Consider the following 23,850-nt stretch of genomic DNA (forward strand, 5'->3'; position numbering starts at 1 on the left):
GACTGCGACGGCCACTGGAGTCTTGCTTGGCGACTAGACTGCTGCTTGGCGCTCGAGTTGGACTGCGACGGCCACTGGAGTCTTGCTTGGCGACTGGACTGCTGCTCGGTGACAGGACTGCTTCTCGGTGAATGGATTGCTCCTCGGCGACGGTGACCCAGCGAGGCAGCGACGGCGACCCAGCGACGGCGATGACTGAAGAGAAGAAGAGAGGAAGAGAAGCTAGGGTTCTCCTTCAGGGTCTCCTTCTCTCGAGCATGGTGGAATCGAAGGTGGAAGTGTGGAACCGTGGTCGTGGAAGAGAAGAACAGAGGAAGAAAGCTAGGGCTCCGGATTCGCCGTTCGCGTAAAAGAGAGGAAGAAGGCTAGGGCTGTGTGTGAAGTTGCCCTTTTATACCTAGGTTAAAGGGCAACTTAGTAAAAACACACCATTGAACCCTCATTATTCGGTTCGGTCCGGTTCGGTTCGGTTTTTGCCGAGTCAACCGAAAACCGAACCGAACCGATCGGTTTATTTCGAAAAAACCAAAAAAAACCAATTTTTTCGGTTTTCTAATCGGTTGTTGTAAAATTCGGCTCGGTTCTGCGGTAATTTTCGGTCCGGTTCAGTAATTTACATCCCTACACATGAGATCCAAAGTATTTTTTTTAGTTCAAATAGATTGAATAATTTCCAATTTTAGGTACTATAATATATCTGCATATTCTCCACACATTTACTCACACGTTACACCAGCAGTTAGAAGTTTTTTTAATTGGTTATAATAGGTGAAACTCGAACCGAAACTTTAAAAAAAAAAATTATACTACCTGAATTATAGTTCGTTAACAGATTTCAAATATATACAATGGAGACTAGAGAATGGTATGGCATACGTGTCTTTTCTTTTTTTTTTTTTTTTCCGACGTGATGGTATGACATATGGAGGTTTTTAGTTTTCATTCCGCAAATTAGATGCGGGCCTTCTATTTTTTGGTTTTAAAAATGATTCCAGTACAAACGTTATCAGGCGCAGCCCATATGTGTTAAATAGTTTGTGTGAATATGTAATTTGTTTAAGGCAAAGTACAGCCCATTGAAAAAAAATATAGGTAAAATATAGCCAGTAAATCATCTTTTCTATTAACCAAGTTATCGGTTTAGTGATTAATTTACTAATTCAATTGAGTAAATGTTGAGGATTTGAATCTTACCTTAAATATGTAATAATTTATTAGACAAATGACAAACAGAATTTAAATATACAGAGAATTTATCCTTAACTTAACTTATATATTTAGTACTTTACATTAACATGCCTAAATTATTAAGTTGGACACTAATTAATCCTGACTTTTGTAAATTCGAAAAAAGTACAAGTAAAATTAGAGATATATTAGTTTAAGGTCTAATAATCGTAGGTTAGTTATATTTTAGACAAAAAGAATTAAATTAAGGAGATTACTTTAATAAAGACACTAAAAATGTTTCTTTTTAAAGACGTTCACATATGTCATGTTATTATTGGACATCTTTATTAAATTGGTTAATAATTTATTTTTTATTATAAACCAGAACAAAATCGGTTTATTATAACAACAATAATAAACCCAATTGTCTGCATTATAATTATTAAACCCGATTTGATCTGATTGAATTATACTATGTAAACTGAATATCTTTAAATTTTTTGATAAAAAGACAATTATATCCCAACTTTTTGTTTTTTGGACATTTAAATCCCTAAAATTTTTAAAATACAATTAAATCCCTACAAAAAATTGGATTTATTGTTATTATTATAAAAAAATTTGGTTTTATTCTAATTTGTTAATAAATTTAAAAATAATCGATTCATTAATACGTCGAATAATAATACGACACGTAAATGTCTTTACAAAAAGAACTTTTACGCATCTTTATGGAAGTATCCCTTAAATTAAAACAGATGTTTGTTTGTTTTGGGGAATAGGGGGAAAGAAATTAAATATAAAAAAGACACGATATGCATTTGTAAGAAGCATGCATAAATACTTCAAAAAAATATTTTACACGAAAATAAAATTATATTAAATGCAGAAGATATGTACCCTGTAACAAATAAACGTATAAAATGTTCATGCATCCGGCTACATATGCTATATGGGTAACATAGATTTAAAATTTTTGTTCGGGTTTACGGTTGTCTTCAAGAACTGAATAAAAATGATTATTGATTAATGTCATCCAATAAATTGTTGGAAATATCATAAAATCTCACTATAGAAGGTAACCTTGAAAAATATTTTGAAAATTCTTTTTAAATTAACCAAAGGATGAAATTATATATTCATTACATCATGATGCAAGGACAAATGTTGAAATGAGTTAAAGTTGAATCAAATTCGATCGAAAGAGAAATATTATTTCATAATGATGATAAAGCACAAGGAATTTAGGAAACTACTAAATTTTTGATGATGATGCACAGAGAAATATTGGATGATGATCGAAACAATACTAAAAAGAAATTTAGGTACTACATTCGTATCTTCAGATAAAACGGAAAATTAAATAGGATAGAAAGAAGAGATATTTTAGTTAGAAGATCTACAGTAGAATTTATTATTTTTAGTTATTATTTAATTATTAATGTTTAAAAATATAAACTAAAAATATATTAGTGAATTATTAGATAAAAGACATTAGACTGTAGTTAAAAATATTGATAAAAAATAATAAATTAAAAAAAAAAAAAACAAATAGGTCTCTGAACTTTTCATTCGAAGATATTTTAGTCTTTTAGGATTCGAAAATACAAAACTATTCTTGACCATTCAAAACACTTGACATATGGGTCCTTCCATTCAAATTAAGTGGCACTTATGTGACGTGGAGTGTGTGTACGTGTCGCTAAGGTGTTGTTAACGGGGCCGACATGGTCCGTTATAGAAAGTTATGGGACAGAAGGGTCCTTATGCTCTAAAATGACGACATTTCAAAAAATGTAGTTGTCGTCTTTGTACTTATATGTAATATCAAGGATGCCCATATCAAACTAATGAGCGAAAAGTGAGGCTCACGGATACCAGTAAGTGCACTGGATCGTTCAAGTATGGTGAGTGGATATCATTTCCATGAGGATTAAAGGGTTAAGAACACAAATATTGAATTAAACTACTAATGAGATCAATAGAACCTAGAATTGAGAATTGTTGTGACGTGCTGAAAACTTAAAAGACTTGAATTTAGGGTTGCTTGAGTGCTGAGTGCTTCGGGGCAGTGAAGTAAATTTTGAGAAATCAATGAGAGTGAATGTCTAGGGTTTTAGAGATATTCATGTTCTCAGGAGAATCAAACCTTGTTAACCTAATTCTAAAGTTTGCAAATCTCTGTTTACGACGAATCTAAAGTAACCGATTTCCGATGTCTTGGCTCTTCAGTTTCTTTTTAATTAACCAACCGCCAATGTCTTGGTCGATTGATTAATCAAAGAGGTTAAGTTCAAAAATCCAATTCAAATCCTTAATGAGAAACATAATTTTTGAGAATTTTCCTAATCCGAATTATATGTCATGTATTCAAAACTAGGATAATAAAAAATCATGTATTGCCGCACGCTTACAAAATCCCCTACGTCTAGTTGGTTTAAAAAGCTATGTGAAAGAGTTTTCAAGCATTATTTGAAAAACTATTCTGTCAAATCAGTTAACAAACCCAAAACGGGATTAGCACACCTGTCGATCACTACAAAAGAGGCAGAAGACAGCCGGCGGCAGTTAGCGAAACCGCGACTATCTATCGTTCTTGCGGCAGTTGTAGCGGCGAATTCTATGACTGTTGCTAATATGTTTTAACCCCCTCCCCCCTTCGCCCCTTTCTCTCCCTCGATCTCATTATCTTTTTGTTCTCGCGACAAACCAAACTTGAACCCTAGCCCTCAGTTGTTCTCTCATCCTCAAACCTTCAGAGCCTACTGATGCGAGGATTTATACCGGTTCGGAATTTCACAAAATAATTCCGTTGTTAGTATAGTCCAAACCAACAGTCAATCCTTGAATAAAATTAAATTTGGTTTTGTCACAAGTACAAACCCCAATGAAAATTAACTGAAGTATTTAAACTCCGGGTCATCTCACAAGGAATTGCAATGAAGTGCTCAATTATTGGCTATGAAAATGCAAGGGGGGGTTTGATTTTGATAAGAGGACAATAAAATAAATGTGCAAGAAAAGTAAAGAGAGCAATTAAAGAAAGCAATTAATAAAGAGAGACATTCATGACAAGAATTGAGATCATAGGCTTTCTATCCTAGTCATGCAATGATTAATTCATCTTATTTAGTTAACTCCAACAAATAGGGAGAAAGTCAAACAAGACTAGTTAATCATGTCACAATTATAAACAAGAATTTATCTCATTACATCATCTCCAACATTAGAAGAAGGTATCATATTATCTTCCATGAGAGAAAGTCTAATAAGACTAGATAATCTCAATCCAAAAGTCCTAATCAACTTACTAATTAAATTAGCAAAAGATTAGCGTCAATGGAAACAATATTAGCTAACAACTCTAGATTACCAACATGAGTTGGGTTTTCATGACTCAAGATTGCCTAATTATTCTTTCCAAGCCAAGAATACTCAAAATCTACTCTAACATCCAACCAAGCATTTTGTCAAACACTTGGAAGGCATAAAAAGAAAGCATAATAAATGAGCAAGAAATGGTAAAATCTACCAACTACCAATTGCAAGAAAAGTAAATTCACAACTCAATTCAACAATTAAAAGAACATCAAACATTAAATTTCATTAAAAGAGATCTAAATCCAACATAAGCATCCATGAACATAAAAGAGAGCAAAAAGGGAAATTAACATTACAAATCAAGAGAATGAAAGAGTAGAAGCAAGAATTCATAAAAGAAACAAGATGAAAACATGTAATTGAACCTAAATCTAAGAGAGATTAACCTAACCTAATTCTAGAGAGAAGAGGGAGCTTCTCTCTCTAGAAACTAACTTACATGATGCTATACTACCAAACAATTGCTCCCCCTTTGCCCAAGCTTGAATTCTGCATGAAATAGCATTAGAAATGAGTTGGGTTGGGCCCAAAGTGCTTCAGAAATCGCTGGGGGCGATTTCACATTAGTGGGCCACGTGCTCAATCGGCGCACACGTGTACATGGCACGTGTGCGCCCCTTAACACGAAGCAACATATGGCAAATTTTATATCATTTCGAAGTTCCGGATGTTAGCTTTCCAACGCAACTGAAACCGCCTCATTTGAACATCTGTAGCTCAAGTTATGGTCAATTGAGTGCGATGAGGTCGGACTTGACAGCTTTACGGCTCCTTCATTTCTTCATGAGTTCTCCCACTTTGCATGCTTTACTCCTCAATTCATCCATCCAATACTTGCCCTATGAACCTGAAATCACTCAACAAATATATCAAGGCATCGAATGAAATTAAAGTGAATTGAATTTAGCTATTTTAAGGCCTAAAAAGCATGTTTTCACATTTAAGCACAAATCAAGGGAGAATTGCAAAACCATGCTATTTCATTGAATAAATGTGAGAAAAGGTGATAAAATTCTCCAAAATAAACATAAGATAAATCACGAAATCGGGGTTTATTAAATCTCCCCACACTTAAACTAAGCATGTCCTCATGCTAAAATCAAGAAAGAAGCAAAGGGACATCAACATTTATTCAATGCAAACTAACTACATGCAACCTATCTATATGCAATCTATCTACATGAATGCATCCACTTAGTCAAAATAAATCAATTTTCAAGAATACATATACAAACACAAGGGCTAAGGCAATAGCAATCAAATCAACCCACAATTGAATTGAATCATTGAAAGATCTTACAAACTTGCAAGAAAAGATGATAATGTGTAGAGACATGTAATTAAGCAATCGAACCCTCACTGGATGTGTATCCGCTCTAGTCGCTCAAGTGTATGGGGTTGATTCACTCAATTCTCCCCTAATCATATTTTTCAAGATTTGTTTTCATCTAACAATCAATAATTATTTCATGCATGCATACAAATATCATGAGGGCTTTTCCATAGGTTGTAATGGGGTTAGGGTCAAGGTAGGATGCATATGGTCAAGTGGGCTTGAAATTTGAATCTTTGATTAACTTAAACTTTCCACCTATCCTATGACAACCTATACAATTCTAAACAAACCTAACTACCCATTCTTCACTTTTTCACACACTGATGCATTCTCTTTTTGATCACCACCCATATGCATTGACTTTTATTGAACCTTGCTTTGGGGCATTTTTGTCCCCTTTTTATTGCAATTCTTTGTCTTTTTATTATTATTATTATTATTATTATTATTATTATTATTATTATTATTATTATTATTATTATTATTATTATTTTCATTTTTTTTCTTTTAAACTAAAATATATACAAGAACATCAATGCATATGGTTTACACATGATTAATACATGAGTGTGTACCCAATTTCTAAGATTCTCAATACAAATACAAAAATACACTTTTATCTCTACCCAATGTTCCCAACTCTCCCAAAATCAAATGATAAACACTCTCACTAGCCTAAGCTAATCAAAGATCCAAATTAGGGGATATTTATTATTTTTCACTTAGGCTTGTAATGTGCTACAATTAAGAACAAATGGGTTAAGCATAGGCTCAAAATTGGCTAACAATGGAAGATAAAAGGTAGGCTATTTGGGTAAGTGAGCTATTTGAACAATGGCATCAATCATGTAAATGCATGTATACACAAAATAATGGACATATAGAATTAAACAAATCAAAGATTATAATAATAGGAAGAGAATAATGCACACAAGAATGAAAATAAGTAGTTATAAGATGTAACCACACAATTAAGGCTCAAAACTTACATGCTTGTGTTCTTAGCTCAAGACATGATCCACAAAGTATATAATTCAAGGAAGTTCTAAAAAAAAATTTTTTTTTAATCAATTGGGGTCTCTATAGATAAAATCCTTGGAAAATATCATGATTTCGACTAAGATATATATATATATATATAATGCAACCAAAAATCCTAAAAGACCTAAAAATGAAATGCAAAAGTGTTGGGATTAGAAACTTGTCACCCAAAAATGCCGAGCGGTCGGACGACCTCCCCACACTTAAAAGTTTGCACCGTCCTCGGTGCATCCAAAGATGAACAAGGGGGTACGGCGACTTTCCTAGTTGCTACCTTCAGCTGGTAGGTCAACCGATGCTACGTGTTCTTCTCCCACTTCCGTTTTTGCTTATGATGATTCATCTTGAACATAGAAAATAGGAGATAATAAGACAAGTAAATGCACAAGCAAGGAAGCATGGATTGTTGGAATGAGGTAAATCACTAGAATTGAGTGAGTGAATTAGTATGACATTAATGAAAAATAAGTGTGTGGGTCCTAACTTGCATGCGGTTTAGAAATCACACCCTAGTATTTAAAAATCATGTCACAGTTATACAAAAGAAGACACACATTTCACTCATTCTAGTGTGCTTGAGATACCTTAAAAGACTTGTAGGTTAAGGCAACCAAACAAGTAGTGAAGACGCATAAAAGCATTCAAGCAATTAATCAAGCAATTGTGAAATTGGATAATGCATGGACATTGATTGATGTGTAGGTAGACTTAGTGAACAAAATGGTATATAAAACTCACACAACAATCAATGACACTTATTGAAGTTGTTGCAACACCTAAGTGACATAGAGGTGGAACACATGGATGCTATGGAACTTAGGAAAAAGGATATAGAAGTCAAAAATCAATCACATAGCAAGCATGGCCCACAAAGCTTTACAAAGCTCAAAAATATGTCATTAGGTAAGCTTTCGATCCAATTTCACAAATTTCACAAACTCAATGCATGAAATAGGTGATGATCAATTAGAACAAGCATCCTAAAAAAATGAATTGATAATGTACAATTGCCTAACAATAGATGATGAATGCATGGTGGACAAAACATGCAATTCAAAGGAGTTAAGAAGCTTAAAGGCAATGTAACATTCACTTAGTGCTCACAAATGTTCAACATGAAAATTCAAAACCAAGTAATAAATTGCAACCTCAATAAAGGAATCCAACAATGACAATAACAACAATGATGTTAAACTAACATACTATCAATAAGCAGCAGCAGTAAACAGTAAACAAGATTAGTAATCCAACACTTATAACGGAAAACAAAAATTAAACCAACTAACTAACTAAAAGAAATGGTGTTATATGATGTTTGGTAGTGTCGGATGATGTTTGAAGGGTGGAAAGAAAAGAAGAGAAAAGAGAAAAAGGAAAGAAATGGAAAGAAGAGAAAAAAAGAAGGTGAAACAGGGCAATCCACGCGTGCGCGTCATGTGCGCGTAAGCGTGGATTGATGAAATGGAAGCGACGTGTACACGTACAGTGCGCGTACGCGTGCATGGCAAAGCAAAGAGTCGACGCGGACGTGCAAGGTACGCGTTCGCGTGCCCTGGGGCACCAAGTTGGCACACTTCAGGCACAACTCTCGGGTGAATGTATGGAAAGTGGAAAAATTCAATCCACGCGTACGCGTACATGGCGCGTCCGCGTGGATGGCCGAAATTGCTTAATTCATGCGTACGCGTGGAGTGTGCGTGCGCGTGGGTGGTACTCTGTTTTTCAAAATTTTTCTATGCTTTTGCACCAAACCAAGCATTCCAAACCTCCAAACAGCTACCAAAACATTATAAAACCTTATTTAACCTACTAGACTCCCAATTAAACTCAAATAATCAAACAAAACATGAAATTAAACTTATTTTACCAATATGTACAAAAGAAAAAAATGAAAAGATGTTACCATGGTGGGGTGTCTCCCACCTAACACTTTTGTTTATTGTCCTTAAGTTGGACTTATGGGGAGCTCTTCATCAAGGTGGCTTGTGCTTGAATCCATCCTTGAACATCCACCAATGCTTGGACTTCCATTGTGCTTCATCATTCAAAGTTAATAACTCCAAGCTTTGATAGAGTTCTTCACAAACCATAGGCTCCCAAAGTTGATCTTCCTTGTGCGATCTGGGATCCCACACTTTGTTTTCACACCCGTCCTTGAGTTGATCATGGTGGTTTCCTCCGGGTGGCAAAAGAGATGAATTCTCATGGAAGTACCAAACTATCCTCCTAGACCCATCTTTAACGACCCAATTTTCAATATGTCTAGATCATACCAGAAACTGAGCGCTACCAATTTGTCTTCCTAATTATTATCTATTATTTATCATATGAGCCTGATTCGTTGTTAAAAACGTAGTTAATTTGCGGGGTATTTTTTTTTTTGAAAATATTTGGATTAATAGACGGAATCATTCATAACCAATTCAAAATTGATAATAGATAAAAAGGTTATAAACAACCACACATAAATACATCACAAGCAGTCAACAACATTCAGTGATCCAACTTTTATTTAAGTATAGACTTTTAGTTAGAACACCCCTAGATATAGCTAGATAATAACTATATACATATATATACATACAACATCCTAGGCCCTGACCAGTTCAAGAAGTCCCTAAGCTGGCGCCCAGGCTAGCCTAGACTCTATACTCACCTAGTCCCTCTAAACTACTAAAGCGAGGGAAAGTACGTTCTAAGTCTTTAAAAATCAAGTCAGGTGAAACATCAGCAAAAGGTAGAACATCATCTACTACTCCTTTGTACGATCAGACATTGCCATATAACATCTCTCTGGTACCTCATCAAGTAGCCACACAATAGGAGTCTCGTACACAGGATTTAGGCTAAAGTGCGCATACGAACGGGGTGCAGACGTTGGCTGGTCTCACAGTATATATATATAAACAGAAACAGAGTTCACTCTAGACTCAGAGGACTACCTAGAGCAGAATCTTTTTTTGTGTACGATCGTCAGCGAATTACGGAAGGAAACTCATGCTTCCATCTGAAGGGGGAAGGGAGAGAGAAGGGGTAAGAACTGGGGAGTTCTTAGTAGGGTCGGGGTTATTAGTTAAGTTCATTAATTCCGTGTTGTTTAGCAGATAAATAGCAGAATACCGAGAAGCAGTAAACAGAAGAAACAGATAAATAGAGAAAATAGAAAATAAAACACAAATAAAAGAATACAAGAAAACAAAATACAGACACAAAGAATAGAATGAAAACAAAGAAAGCATACATTCAAACAACAATCATAACAGAGGAAATGCGCAACCAAGTATGATGCATGTCTATCCTATGCAGGCCATGAGCTCACGTGTCGGTTTACACCCTGCAGCCCGACATTACCTAGGAACTAGTCCTAGATATGGCTTATTTTCTGTAGGTGAACTTCGGCCTACAGAAATAGCACTCCCGTAAGTGAACTTCGGCTTACAGGAATAGTCTAAACACAACACAACAACTTTCTGTAGGTGAACTTCGGCCTACAGAAATAACACCTCTGTAAGTGAACTTCGGCTTACAGAAATAGTCTAATTACAGCACAATAACTTTCTGTAGGTGAACTTCGGCCTACAGAAATAGCACCTCTGTAAGTGAACTTCGGCTTACAGAAATAGCACCCCTGTAAGTGAACTTCGGCTTACAGGTATTACAACTCTCTGTAGGTGAACTTCGGCCTACAGGAGCAACATCGTGAGATACACAATTGATATTCACTGCAGGTGAACTTCGGCCTATAGGAATAACAACTCACTGTAGGTGAACTTGGGCCTACAGGACCTCTAGGGCCAATGGAAAAGCAACAGATAAACATACAACAGAACATCATGCCACAAGGCTTAACTCTTTATTCTTATACTCTTCTCCTCTATTCTTGTTGTTATATTACTCTTTTCTCATTATCATCATTCATTATCATTCTCATTATTCATCATCACTTTCACATTCTTATGCAGTACTTCTTTCTTTCTCTGTTCAATCATACTATACAAAGTTTACATCTTTTACTTTTACAACATCTTAACTCAAACCATTTCTCTTTATCAGATTACTCTTTTCTCTGTATCCCTTTATTCTACTCTGGTTACTCTTTTCTCTATATCTCTTTACTTTTCTCTGGTTACTCTGTTCTCTGTATTTCTCTACTCTGCTCTGATTTCTCTGTTTAACGTATGTATTTAAAGCTTATGTAAATTTCGGTATGAATAGTTAACCTGTCCCAAGTATAGGTTCATTAAGTCTATACTGAAACAGTTTAACTTTTCATATAATACCTAACCCTAGTCGCAACTCAAGGACTAACTATGTTGCCTTAGTTCGTTCACTAATCTCTGTCTGTTTCTGTCATTAAAACTTTATAGACTTTTTCTTCGACTTTTATCTTTTCTTCAACTTTTTATCTTTCTTTTATCTTTGCCTCACTAACATGTTATTACCACTCCCTAAGTGTTTTATGAAGGTAATTATGAGATTCTGAGCTTAAAGTTGTCTTTCTAAAACTTTTACAGAAAACTGCCTTTTCTGTATTATTTTATTATTTTTATTAAAATATTATTTTTAATTAAATATTATTATTTAATATTTTATTATTATTTATTATTTTATCATTAAATTTTCGAAAATTACTTTGCCTTTACCTTTTAACCTTTAAAATTCACTTTTTACCCCGGTAACTTTTAATATTTCTACTTTAACCACCGTAACTTTAAGAAATTACCAAATAACCCCTCAAACACCAAAATAATTACAACCTTGCCCTTCTTAAGATCTAAAAGGTGTTCTTCAATGTTCTTCATCACACTCAAAGTGTTCTTCGTGTTCTTCGTAAATTCTTCAGATTCTTTCTCTATTTTTACCCGTTTTTTAATCTTTTCAGCAACCGATTTTTACCATAATTCAAATTAAATTAGCAGCCACTAAAACCCCATCTTTTCTACATGATTTCAACACAAATTGAACCCCAATTTAAGGATTAGGGTTCATTTTTCCAGCTGCACTCAAGAACATGTTTCATAGCTTGAATATCATCAAATTTCATCAAATTTTCACCAAAATTTCAACAAGAATCACTCATATAAATCATCAATTTCAAGCACATCCAAACCATATCATAATCACACAACTCAAACACAATCAATCAAGATTAAATTCGTCAAACCCTACCTTGATTTGCTGCTCCAAATCTGGTTACTCTTTGAAGTGTTCTTAAAGCACTTTTTCCTCCTAAAACACATCAAGAACAACTTTAAAACTCTAAACCATCAACTAAAAGAACTTCAGCAGCATCTTAGAAAGGTTATCCTCACCTTAAACGTACAGGAAATCAAAGATCTTTGGCCCACAAGTCAAGCTAAGCAAGAGATCTAAGGAAGAACATCAAGAAAATACTTGTTTAAGCATGTTTCCTTGAAAACCAAATTGAAGAGGGAGGGAGACATCCATCTCACCTTATTTCTAGCCTTGATAAGTCACATGGTTATGTAGAGGAAGAAGAGAGGATCATTTTGGTGAAATCGGAGTTTTGATTTGAGTTTTAGTTCAGAAGAAATCAAGCTTTGAAGATTAAGTGTTCATGAAAGTTTCTCTCTTTTCTCTCTTCTTATTTTCGGCCAAAATGATGAAATGAGACAGCCTTGGAGGTCTTGGGTGTAACACCCTAACTACCAAAGCTCACGCTTCCGGCTGCGCAACTCTGATAGCTCGGGCATTACGACGACACTTATACTATTTAATACTAAAATATGAGCCTGTTTAAAACTTTAAACCGCAACACCGCTCCCAAAGATACTTTCGTTCGATAACGTACAACGTACATCCATAAATACCATTCAACTTACAACAACTCATAAAGAGTACATCCATATATATATATATATATATATATATATATATATATATATATACATACATATATATAAATAATATTACAAACATTAACCAATACAATTCCTATCCTTCTTACAGAATATATATCAAGGTAAAGGCGAGGGTACAATAAACCATAACTAAAACAATACAGAGTATCACAACAACAATTAAATAAGCTCTTCGTAACTTCTGCGCCCATATCCTGAAAGGGGAAAAATGTAGGGGGGTGAGAACATCATCCTCGAAAGGGTTCTCAGTAGAGGGTTTTTGGGAATTACTGTAATAGGATACATGAAGATAACCGCACCAGTGATTCATAACCGTCTTATGCCTCTTTTCAAAAATAGCGGTTTACAATGAAAGTAAAGTCGGAAATCTTTTCGGAAAGAAGAACCGTTCAATTCTCAAAACTCAAAAGCCTTTCAAAAATGGTTTATCTATGCGGAACCAAAATAGCCTTTCATAATTTTATTCCAAACCAGAAACACAAAACCAAAATCAACCGTCAGTTCATCTCTTTCCAACCACGGCCCTAGGCCCAAACAATCCAACCAACAACCAATCACCACAATCCAACAGAGTCCCAGATGCAAACACAGATAGGAAGTTCAAGCACAAACAAACAGTTATTACAAGTAGAACAGTTAGCAATTAATCACATAGGCAAACCAAGTATAATATGCACACCCAACCAATGTCACACAAATGCATATGATGCATGCCTGTCCCTAGTGGCTGATGATATCATCCGTCGGTTATAGAGCCAACCCGACAAGTCCTGGTAGCTAACCATTGGACTGTCCCTCTGTCGCGCATCCCCAACTCGAGTTATACTCATCATAAACTTGATCATAATCATGATCCATATCCATCACCCTCACTGGTGAATATTTACGGGGGCGAGCTCATCCGGGGCTTTCACAGTGCCCGGCCACACTTACGACATAGGGTCAACAGAGTATCAAGTCCCAACCTGGAGCACGTGGTGGCTAGCCACTGCTACTACCCAGGGAAACTCGTATCTCAGATAGTGGAAGTGCAACATTCACATTTATCAATGATTCAGCATAAACATGCAATCAATCTCATCCATGGATCAACATCCATCTCAGCCATCCGGCTCACGGTTCATTCTAGAACCAGCCAATATTCATATCATACACAGCCATTCCGGCTCACGGTTCAATCCAGAACCAATCAATATGTATAAACATACACAGCCATTCCGGCTCTCAATAAAACAGCACTTCCACATTCAAAATCATCAAATTCATGAAATCGGCATTTAAGCCATAAATCATTTTCTCAACTCATTTCACTTTGAAATCAAGTTTCAACTCTTTTCAGCCTTGGCTTTAAAGATCTCATTTCTCAAATCATCTCAGGCTCATAAGCCACTTTTACTCAAGGTAAATTCTCCTTTCAAAACAATGCCACTCTCGGCATCCTCTTTCCAAAACTTCCATAATCATGGCAAGTTAAAAGCCTCTTTGAGATATTCAAATTCACCCATCCAACAATGGGATTTTATAACAAAAGTTCCTCGGCAGAGTCCCAAGTCTTTAGGGGAGAATAACATAACTTATTTCGCCAAATTCATTTAAAATCATTAAAACATTGGCTTTCCGACTTGAGTAATAAAATAGGATTTAAGCCAAACCGAGTCATGTAATCATTTACTTCTTTCAAAGCCGTTTCCTTTACTTAGGCAAAACTAACTTCAACCCCCATGATAAACTCTAGAACGTTTCAACTGTTCAAAATTGTTTTAGTCTTGCAAGAATTCAGAATTCAAAGAGTACTTAAAACCTTTCTCAAAACATTTCAAAATGAAACTTGTCAATAGACATTCAGGTTCTTTCAAAGTCATTGAAACTTCTTTAATTGAAACCCCCAAGTCAAATTCAAAGGCATAAACCCTTTTTACATCCAAACAGCTTTAAAACACAAGTTTCATCTAAATAACCTTCTCCTGAAAGAGATACAATGCCTTTCTTAAAAAGCAAGACTAAATCACAATTTCCTCTTTATTAATTCATTTCAAAAGCATGAATCATCCTTTTCTTGATAATTCAAATAAAATAGTAGAAGTCTTTAACCCATCATTTCTCCATACAACATTCAATAAAGACTCGGATTTTATAGAAATTTCGGCAGCACCTCCCCTAAAACTTGGACTTTTGCCACCCGGTTCGGGTCCCAACTAAACCGTTTCTCATTCCTTTTCAACAGCTCAAAACCAGAAATCAATTCAAAAGCAAGCTAAAACCAACAGTCGCCTCAGTGGCATATCTCAAGGAAACCATTTCAAAATCAACTCAATGTCAACCGATTTAACTCATTTCCAAAGTTTAGAAGAATCGGTTCAGCAATAAATCATTTATCAAAGACCAAATTAATTAAAGCAACCCAGGCTGAATTTCAAGAGTATTCTATCTTTCACATCATCAAAATAATTGACTCAATCCAAACCAATCCTCAACGGATTAAACTCATATTTCAAATCTTTAAAGAATCAGCTTGAAAAGCATTCTGTTTCACAAAACCATACAACAATCTGTTCATCAAAACCAAATAATAATCCATTCAAACATATAATTACATTCATCTAGGATAATCAATCATCACATAAGGCTTATACAATCACCAAATACATTACCTCACATCAGTATCCATATGTAATAATTCCGACATATAAAATATAGTTTTTGGAAAGCGCCCCTACCTCGGCAAGCAAAACTTAACCCAAGCGTGTCAACTGAACTCTTTTTGCTCTGCCCGAAATCACCGGCAATCAGAACCCGACTCGGCTTGCTCTCTCGAAAGCAGAAACAGCTACAAGCGGCATAAGCAAACCGGATTCTAACTCCTAAAACCATTAACATCGCAAATACTTTATTACACAGAACAGAGCACTAACGCAGGGCTTTTCGAAAATCGAAATACTCACTGAAATAACAAAACGAAGCAGCCGCAACTCCAAATCGACTCGGCAGCAGCTCCATTAAATTCCGAGCGATGGCGGCAGCTCGAATCTCTGATAATAGCAGCTGTACAACCACGCAGTATCAACAATCTTCCCAGAATTTCAAAAGAACAGAAATCTCAACTAAACCCCTTACTGGCATACTTTTCCAGCAACGATAATGGCGTTTCCCGGCGGCAGAAGCGGCCAGAAGCTTTGGCGGTACCTTCTGACAGCAATGGCAACAAGGAGTACAGCGGCGGCGCGTAGATCGGCGAAGACCCTCAGCAGTGGCGCTGGCAGACCAGGGACGCGATGAACACTGCGACAGCCATGATAGTAGCAGTGTCGCAGCAGCGGACTGCACTTCACAGCGACCTGTGGACGAGCTGGCGACTACGTAGGTGACGCGATGGTGGCGGTGAGCTCCCTTCAATGGCAGCACTGAGGGCGAAAACAGCCCACGGCGACGGACCCTTGGTGGCGGCGACAGTCCATCAGCACGGCGGCAGATTGACGGCATGACACAGAGGCTCCTGGGTCGCGTTCTTCTCTGCGATCTGTCTCTCTCTCTCTCGTCGGGTTCTCCTCAGGCGATGGTGGTAGCTTTCTCGCGGCACTCTTCTACCTTGAGCGGCGCCGATGGTTTCCTTCTTTCTCGGCGACAAGGATGTCGGCCACAAGCCCGCGACCCCCTCACCGGCAAGCCATCCCTCATCGTCAGCGTTGGTGGCACCAGCAGCATGGATTCGTCGGCAGGGCACAGTGGCGCGGCGCCGAGGCGTGGTGGCAACGCCCTTCCTCCCTCCGGATCTCCCTTCCCTGCTTCCCCCTTTCTTTCTCTGCGTCTGTTCTTCTATTCATGGAAAAGAAAACTGTGTTTGACTTGTGCCGCTGAGCAAGGAAGAGAGGGGGTAGGGTGTGACGGCTGAGAGTGAGGAAGAAGGGTAAGAGTGTTGTGTTGTGTAAATTAGGGTTAAGGGCATTTTAGTAATTTCACATAAAATTGGGAATAATATAGTAATTGAAACCCAATGTAAATCCAACACTAATTATATATAGAAAATGCCATTTGTTCATCATTTTCACAAATTATTTTCAATAAAATGCCCAAATCTAAAAATTAGAAATAATATAATTAATTTCTCTATTTTCCAAAATAGCAGTACTAATATTTAAAATATTAGTTACTTAGTCCAAAACATATAAAATCCTTATTGTTTCACAACTGCTAAATTTATAATTTAAATATAGAAAATAACCCAACAATTATAAAATTGGATAAAGATCATAACTCGTCTCAATTTCAATAAATCAAAACTTGCCTTAATTATCTTTAATAAAACAATTTCTGAAATTAAGGCTATAAATAACTATATGATTTGAGACTTGATCATAAAAAGGCTCTTCAAAGGTTCTGGGTCTTACATTCTACCCACCTTATAAAAATTTTCGCCCTCGAAAATTGATACAAAACGAAGGAAATTCCATAACAGTTCACCCTCGAACACTTTTAAGGAAGAAGCAAAAATATCTCAAAATATAATCATATATATGATTTTCAAATACTTTGATTGTCATATGCATAAGGGTGTAAAGGTAGGAGTGTGATTGCAAAGCAAACGTTACAAGGTAGGCTCAATGCAAAAGATAACATGGGTCAATCATGTGATAGAAGGGCAAAGCATCAAAGGCTATAAAACAGGATGGAGTTAAAACGATGTGCTCAATATTCGCACACTAATCTCATATCAACCTCAAGGTTTCAACTTTCCAACTCCATCAAGCACTTTACAAACCCCAAATTCGATCATAAGCCTGACAACCACAAGCCTGTTCGCAAGGAACAAAACACCCACAACTCATAACGTTGCACACCTACCGCTTCAACTTCCGTATACACACATCACGTCTTAAAGAACTAACGCATCGCATTACTATGTCTACAAGTCGCACGTGATATCAAAACAATTCTCGAGTCTACTCAGAAGGATACCAGATTTAGAACGGAGAGACAATTGTCAAGGGTAATACTCAAAGATTTGAGAGAATGTATCCAATTCCAAATAAACAAGGACACTCAAGCAATGAAGTTTGCTAGACTCAATTCAATTGACAACTTCAAGATAATCCTTGGATCAAGGAAATTCAATAGGATCAATAGGAAGGAGAATCAGCGCATTAGTTTGAAACAATTTCAAGATGAGTCGAAGAAGTAAGAGGTTACAGAAAAGAATATCTCAGACCCAAGACAAAGCTCACAGAACTCAAGAGCATAATTAAAATACTTCCGAATACATTGTCCTTAAAAAGAATCGAAAACGTGTAAAAATATCACTTCGTAGTCTGAAAGAGAAGTTAAACAACAAACACCCTTCAAGGGAGTAACAAAAGCATAAACGTGGCTTTACTTCAATACAACTTCATGTTGAAGTAGATTTTGTAGAGTTCCAAAAACAAATGCACACAACTTTGGCTAAGAGCTAAAATATTTCCTCAAATATTTTAGAAAGATAGTTAGGTGCACAACCTAACCAAAAGCAGTTCATAAAAACTCGGAAGTAATCAAATGCTTGTTCAAAATTCTCAAAATTTCGTATTCAAACAAGCGTGTATAACATTCATAACAAGTACGAAAGAGGAAGTTAAACTCTTTTTAGAAAAGAAACTCCGAAGTAAAAATTTGCTTACAATTTGGTAAAGGAAATAAGTGGTGCATTACAAACGAACCAATTTCCACTAAACAAGGGAGCTTTCCAAAACCTCATTTAAAATGGCGCTTGCCAACTTTGAATTAACTTCGTCAAAATTGAACAATGGTTTCAATCTCAATCAAGCAACAGAAAATAAATTCCGTTTAATATTTCTTCAAAGAGAATTCAAAATTCTTTTTTTTAAAAGGTTCAAAATAAGACTCCAAAAGTGTTCTTGAAATCACCATCTCAGAAGAACATTCAAGAAGTTTAAGATGCACTAAAAAGGAGTCAAGCCTTGCAAGAAAGGATCTTAATTTAAAGTAGTTCAAACAAGTTCCACTAGACATGAAACATTAAACAAGTTTTAAATTGATCCAAAAGAATACAAAAGTCATAGAAAAGACAACTCAATCATTTGTAATTTCTCAAGGATAAATTTTTGACTAAAAACTCTTGTAAAGACAATGAGAGAGTAAACGATGCACGAAATTGAAACAAATCAAGCTGACTCACATAAGAGTGAGATTCACACAAGAGGAAAAACCAAGATCAATGGCAATATCCACAAAATGTAAAAGATTAGTCAAAAATAAAGTAAAGTATGACATCCATAGGGATGAAAGGTTAAATAGAGAATTTAGCCTGTTCATAGGAAGAAAGCTATGAGTCCAACACTTTCAAAAGAACAACCATGGCACAAACCATATAGCATGCTAAATCAAACTCAATACAAAATAAGTTAGGTAAAGCTTATCAAACGAAACTCAATCGAGACAAAAGTGGTAAATCCTTTCTTTTCAAAATTTTGAAAAATATTCAAATACATAATCAAATGAAGATGTGCATTAGAGCTATAGTAGAATTACTAGAAAGTCAAATTGTATTTTTAGTAAATGCAGTTTCGCAAACCAGTAAAAGTACAGGCAAGGTATTAGAAAGAAACAGTTGTTAAACTGTATAAATAAATTTCAAAGTCTCATACATAGAAAAGTATATATCTAATCAACAGCAATTTATAAAATCTCAAAATTGGTTGTGATCACTATCCAGTAAGAGAAAAACTGAATCAACAATTTCTCAAAGAATGGAATCAGAACCCGGAGTTAAAAGTCACAGTACATTAAGACAAGTTCAAGGCTATATCAAAGAATACTTAAATCAAGAAGAACTCAAACAGAGGAAGATAGATGCAACAAGGATCTTAAACCAGCATATGCACTTAAGGTCAAACAAGAATGCATATGGATAGAGGAATAGAGTTGAAAAATCAAACTACTTCTCAAAAGGACTAGCAAACAAGAACTTCAAGTTAGGATATAAAAGAACGGGTCGACTCGAACAAAATTCAAGACACACAACTGAATAGCCTCGAGAAATAGTTTCCAACTTTTCCAAAACCCGCGATTCGCTTTACTCAAAACTCGTATATCATCTATGATAACCCATTAGTACTTTCATTTACATATTTCACTAGTATTAAGCCGGCCAAACTTAATACCAAGAATTATGCAATGCAAGACTAACAGCGTTAATCAATAGACCATCATGTGCATAAAGCTCTAATTTCTCGTCATTCGACAAGGCCTAATACATGACAAACACTCAGAGTATGAAACTGAAGCATAGTAAGTCCATTCCTCAGGCTCTACAGGAAGAACTGCTCTGATACCATAATGTAACACCCTAACTACCAAAGCTCACGCTTCCGGCTGCGCAACTCTGATAGCTCGGGCATTACGACGACACTTATACTATTTAATACTAAAATATGAGCCTGTTTAAAACTTTAAACCGCAACACCGCTCCCAAAGATACTTTCGTTCGATAACGTACAACGTACATCCATAAATACCATTCAACTTACAACAACTCATAAAGAGTACATCCATATATATATATATATATATATATATATATATATATATATATATATACATACATATATATAAATAATATTACAAACATTAACCAATACAATTCCTATCCCTCTTACAGAATATATATCAAGGTAAAGGCGAGGGTACAATAAACCATAACTAAAACAATACAGAGTATCACAACAACAATTAAATAAGCTCTTCGTAACTTCTGCGCCCATATCCTGAAAGGGGAAAAATGTAGGGGGGTGAGAACATCATCCTCGAAAGGGTTCTCAGTAGAGGGTTTTTGGGAATTACTGTAATAGGATACATGAAGATAACCGCACCAGTGATTCATAACCGTCTTATGCCTCTTTTCAAAAATAGCGGTTTACAATGAAAGTAAAGTCGGAAATCTTTTCGGAAAGAAGAACCGTTCAATTCTCAAAACTCAAAAGCCTTTCAAAAATGGTTTATCTATGCGGAACCAAAATAGCCTTTCATAATTTTATTCCAAACCAGAAACACAAAACCGAAATCAACCGTCAGTTCATCTCTTTCCAACCACGGCCCTAGGCCCAAACAATCCAACCAACAACCAATCACCACAATCCAACAGAGTCCCAGATGCAAACACAGATAGGAAGTTCAAGCACAAACAAACAGTTATTACAAGTAGAACAGTTAGCAATTAATCACATAGGCAAACCAAGTATAATATGCACACCCAACCAATGTCACACAAATGCATATGATGCATGCCTGTCCCTAGTGGCTGATGATATCATCCGTCGGTTATAGAGCCAACCCGACAAGTCCTGGTAGCTAACCATTGGACTGTCCCTCTGTCGCGCATCCCCAACTCGAGTTATACTCATCATAAACTTGATCATAATCATGATCCATATCCATCACCCTCACTGGTGAATATTTACGGGGGCGAGCTCATCCGGGGCTTTCACAGTGCCCGGCCACACTTACGACATAGGGTCAACAGAGTATCAAGTCCCAACCTGGAGCACGTGGTGGCTAGCCACTGCTACTACCCAGGGAAACTCGTATCTCAGATAGTGGAAGTGCAACATTCACATTTATCAATGATTCAGCATAAACATGCAATCAATCTCATCCATGGATCAACATCCATCTCAGCCATCCGGCTCACGGTTCATTCTAGAACCAGCCAATATTCATATCATACACAGCCATTCCGGCTCACGGTTCAATCCAGAACCAATCAATATGTATAAACATACACAGCCATTCCGGCTCTCAATAAAACAGCACTTCCACATTCAAAATCATCAAATTCATGAAATCGGCATTTAAGCCATAAATCATTTTCTCAACTCATTTCACTTTGAAATCAAGTTTCAACTCTTTTCAGCCTTGGCTTTAAAGATCTCATTTCTCAAATCATCTCAGGCTCATAAGCCACTTTTACTCAAGGTAAATTCTCCTTTCAAAACAATGCCACTCTCGGCATCCTCTTTCCAAAACTTCCATAATCATGGCAAGTTAAAAGCCTCTTTGAGATATTCAAATTCACCCATCCAACAATGGGATTTTATAACAAAAGTTCCTCGGCAGAGTCCCAAGTCTTTAGGGGAGAATAACATAACTTATTTCGCCAAATTCATTTAAAATCATTAAAACATTGGCTTTCCGACTTGAGTAATAAAATAGGATTTAAGCCAAACCGAGTCATGTAATCATTTACTTCTTTCAAAGCCGTTTCCTTTACTTAGGCAAAACTAACTTCAACCCCCATGATAAACTCTAGAACGTTTCAACTGTTCAAAATTGTTTTAGTCTTGCAAGAATTCAGAATTCAAAGAGTACTTAAAACCTTTCTCAAAACATTTCAAAATGAAACTTGTCAATAGACATTCAGGTTCTTTCAAAGTCATTGAAACTTCTTTAATTGAAACCCCCAAGTCAAATTCAAAGGCATAAACCCTTTTTACATCCAAACAGCTTTAAAACACAAGTTTCATCTAAATAACCTTCTCCTGAAAGAGATACAATGCCTTTCTTAAAAAGCAAGACTAAATCACAATTTCCTCTTTATTAATTCATTTCAAAAGCATGAATCATCCTTTTCTTGATAATTCAAATAAAATAGTAGAAGTCTTTAACCCATCATTTCTCCATACAACATTCAATAAAGACTCGGATTTTATAGAAATTTCGGCAGCACCTCCCCTAAAACTTGGACTTTTGCCACCCGGTTCGGGTCCCAACTAAACCGTTTCTCATTCCTTTTCAACAGCTCAAAACCAGAAATCAATTCAAAAGCAAGCTAAAACCAACAGTCGCCTCAGTGGCATATCTCAAGGAAACCATTTCAAAATCAACTCAATGTCAACCGATTTAACTCATTTCCAAAGTTTAGAAGAATCGGTTCAGCAATAAATCATTTATCAAAGACCAAATTAATTAAAGCAACCCAGGCTGAATTTCAAGAGTATTCTATCTTTCACATCATCAAAATAATTGACTCAATCCAAACCAATCCTCAACGGATTAAACTCATATTTCAAATCTTTAAAGAATCAGCTTGAAAAGCATTCTGTTTCACAAAACCATACAACAATCTGTTCATCAAAACCAAATAATAATCCATTCAAACATATAATTACATTCATCTAGGATAATCAATCATCACATAAGGCTTATACAATCACCAAATACATTACCTCACATCAGTATCCATATGTAATAATTCCGACATATAAAATATAGTTTTTGGAAAGCGCCCCTACCTCGGCAAGCAAAACTTAACCCAAGCGTGTCAACTGAACTCTTTTTGCTCTGCCCGAAATCACCGGCAATCAGAACCCGACTCGGCTTGCTCTCTCGAAAGCAGAAACAGCTACAAGCGGCATAAGCAAACCGGATTCTAACTCCTAAAACCATTAACATCGCAAATACTTTATTACACAGAACAGAGCACTAACGCAGGGCTTTTCGAAAATCGAAATACTCACTGAAATAACAAAACGAAGCAGCCGCAACTCCAAATCGACTCGGCAGCAGCTCCATTAAATTCCGAGCGATGGCGGCAGCTCGAATCTCTGATAATAGCAGCTGTACAACCACGCAGTATCAACAATCTTCCCAGAATTTCAAAAGAACAGAAATCTCAACTAAACCCCTTACTGGCATACTTTTCCAGCAACGATAATGGCGTTTCCCGGCGGCAGAAGCGGCCAGAAGCTTTGGCGGTACCTTCTGACAGCAATGGCAACAAGGAGTACAGCGGCGGCGCGTAGATCGGCGAAGACCCTCAGCAGTGGCGCTGGCAGACCAGGGACGCGATGAACACTGCGACAGCCATGATAGTAGCAGTGTCGCAGCAGCGGACTGCACTTCACAGCGACCTGTGGACGAGCTGGCGACTACGCAGGTGACGCGATGGTGGCGGTGAGCTCCCTTCAATGGCAGCACTGAGGGCGAAAACAGCCCACGGCGACGGACCCTTGGTGGCGGCGACAGTCCATCAGCACGGCGGCAGATTGACGGCAT

At 36.4% G+C, this 23,850-nt stretch overlaps 2 protein-coding genes across 2 annotated transcripts; both read right to left on the reverse strand.

Moving 5' to 3' along the window:
- Positions 1-15,462: 15,462 nt before the first annotated feature.
- LOC148553775 (uncharacterized) lies at positions 15,463-16,290 on the reverse strand. Its single transcript, XM_088493088.1, has 3 exons — positions 15,994-16,290; positions 15,753-15,852; positions 15,463-15,671 (listed from the first exon to the last, which is right to left on the reverse strand). Exons 1-3 carry the CDS (start codon positions 16,288-16,290, stop codon positions 15,463-15,465), a joined length of 606 nt encoding a protein of 201 aa, XP_088349214.1.
- A 6,732-nt stretch (positions 16,291-23,022) lies between these two features.
- Positions 23,023-23,850, reverse strand: LOC148553776 (uncharacterized). The gene is made up of 3 exons (XM_088493090.1): positions 23,554-23,850; positions 23,313-23,412; positions 23,023-23,231 (listed from the first exon to the last, which is right to left on the reverse strand). Exons 1-3 carry the CDS (start codon positions 23,848-23,850, stop codon positions 23,023-23,025), a joined length of 606 nt encoding a protein of 201 aa, XP_088349216.1.

The sequence above is a fragment of the Arachis ipaensis genome, chromosome B7, assembly GCF_059453495.1.
Source record: "Arachis ipaensis isolate K30076 ecotype BB chromosome B7, ASM5945349v1, whole genome shotgun sequence".
Lineage (NCBI taxonomy): Eukaryota > Viridiplantae > Streptophyta > Magnoliopsida > Fabales > Fabaceae > Arachis > Arachis ipaensis.

Excerpts from the sequence above, each read along its gene's own strand:
- LOC148553775 (XM_088493088.1), bottom strand. The coding sequence starts at position 16,290 with ATGCCGTCAATCTGCCGCCGTGCTGATGGACTGTCGCCGCCACCAAGG. Across the intron at positions 15,853-15,993 it reads GTTGCCATTGCTGTCAGAAG|CTGCTATTATCAGAGATTCG; the intron begins GTACCGCCAAAG and ends GTGGTTGTACAG. Across the intron at positions 15,672-15,752 it reads TGCTTCGTTTTGTTATTTCA|GAGTTAGAATCCGGTTTGCT; the intron begins GTGAGTATTTCG and ends TAATGGTTTTAG.
- LOC148553776 (XM_088493090.1), bottom strand. The coding sequence starts at position 23,850 with ATGCCGTCAATCTGCCGCCGTGCTGATGGACTGTCGCCGCCACCAAGG. Across the intron at positions 23,413-23,553 it reads GTTGCCATTGCTGTCAGAAG|CTGCTATTATCAGAGATTCG; the intron begins GTACCGCCAAAG and ends GTGGTTGTACAG. Across the intron at positions 23,232-23,312 it reads TGCTTCGTTTTGTTATTTCA|GAGTTAGAATCCGGTTTGCT; the intron begins GTGAGTATTTCG and ends TAATGGTTTTAG.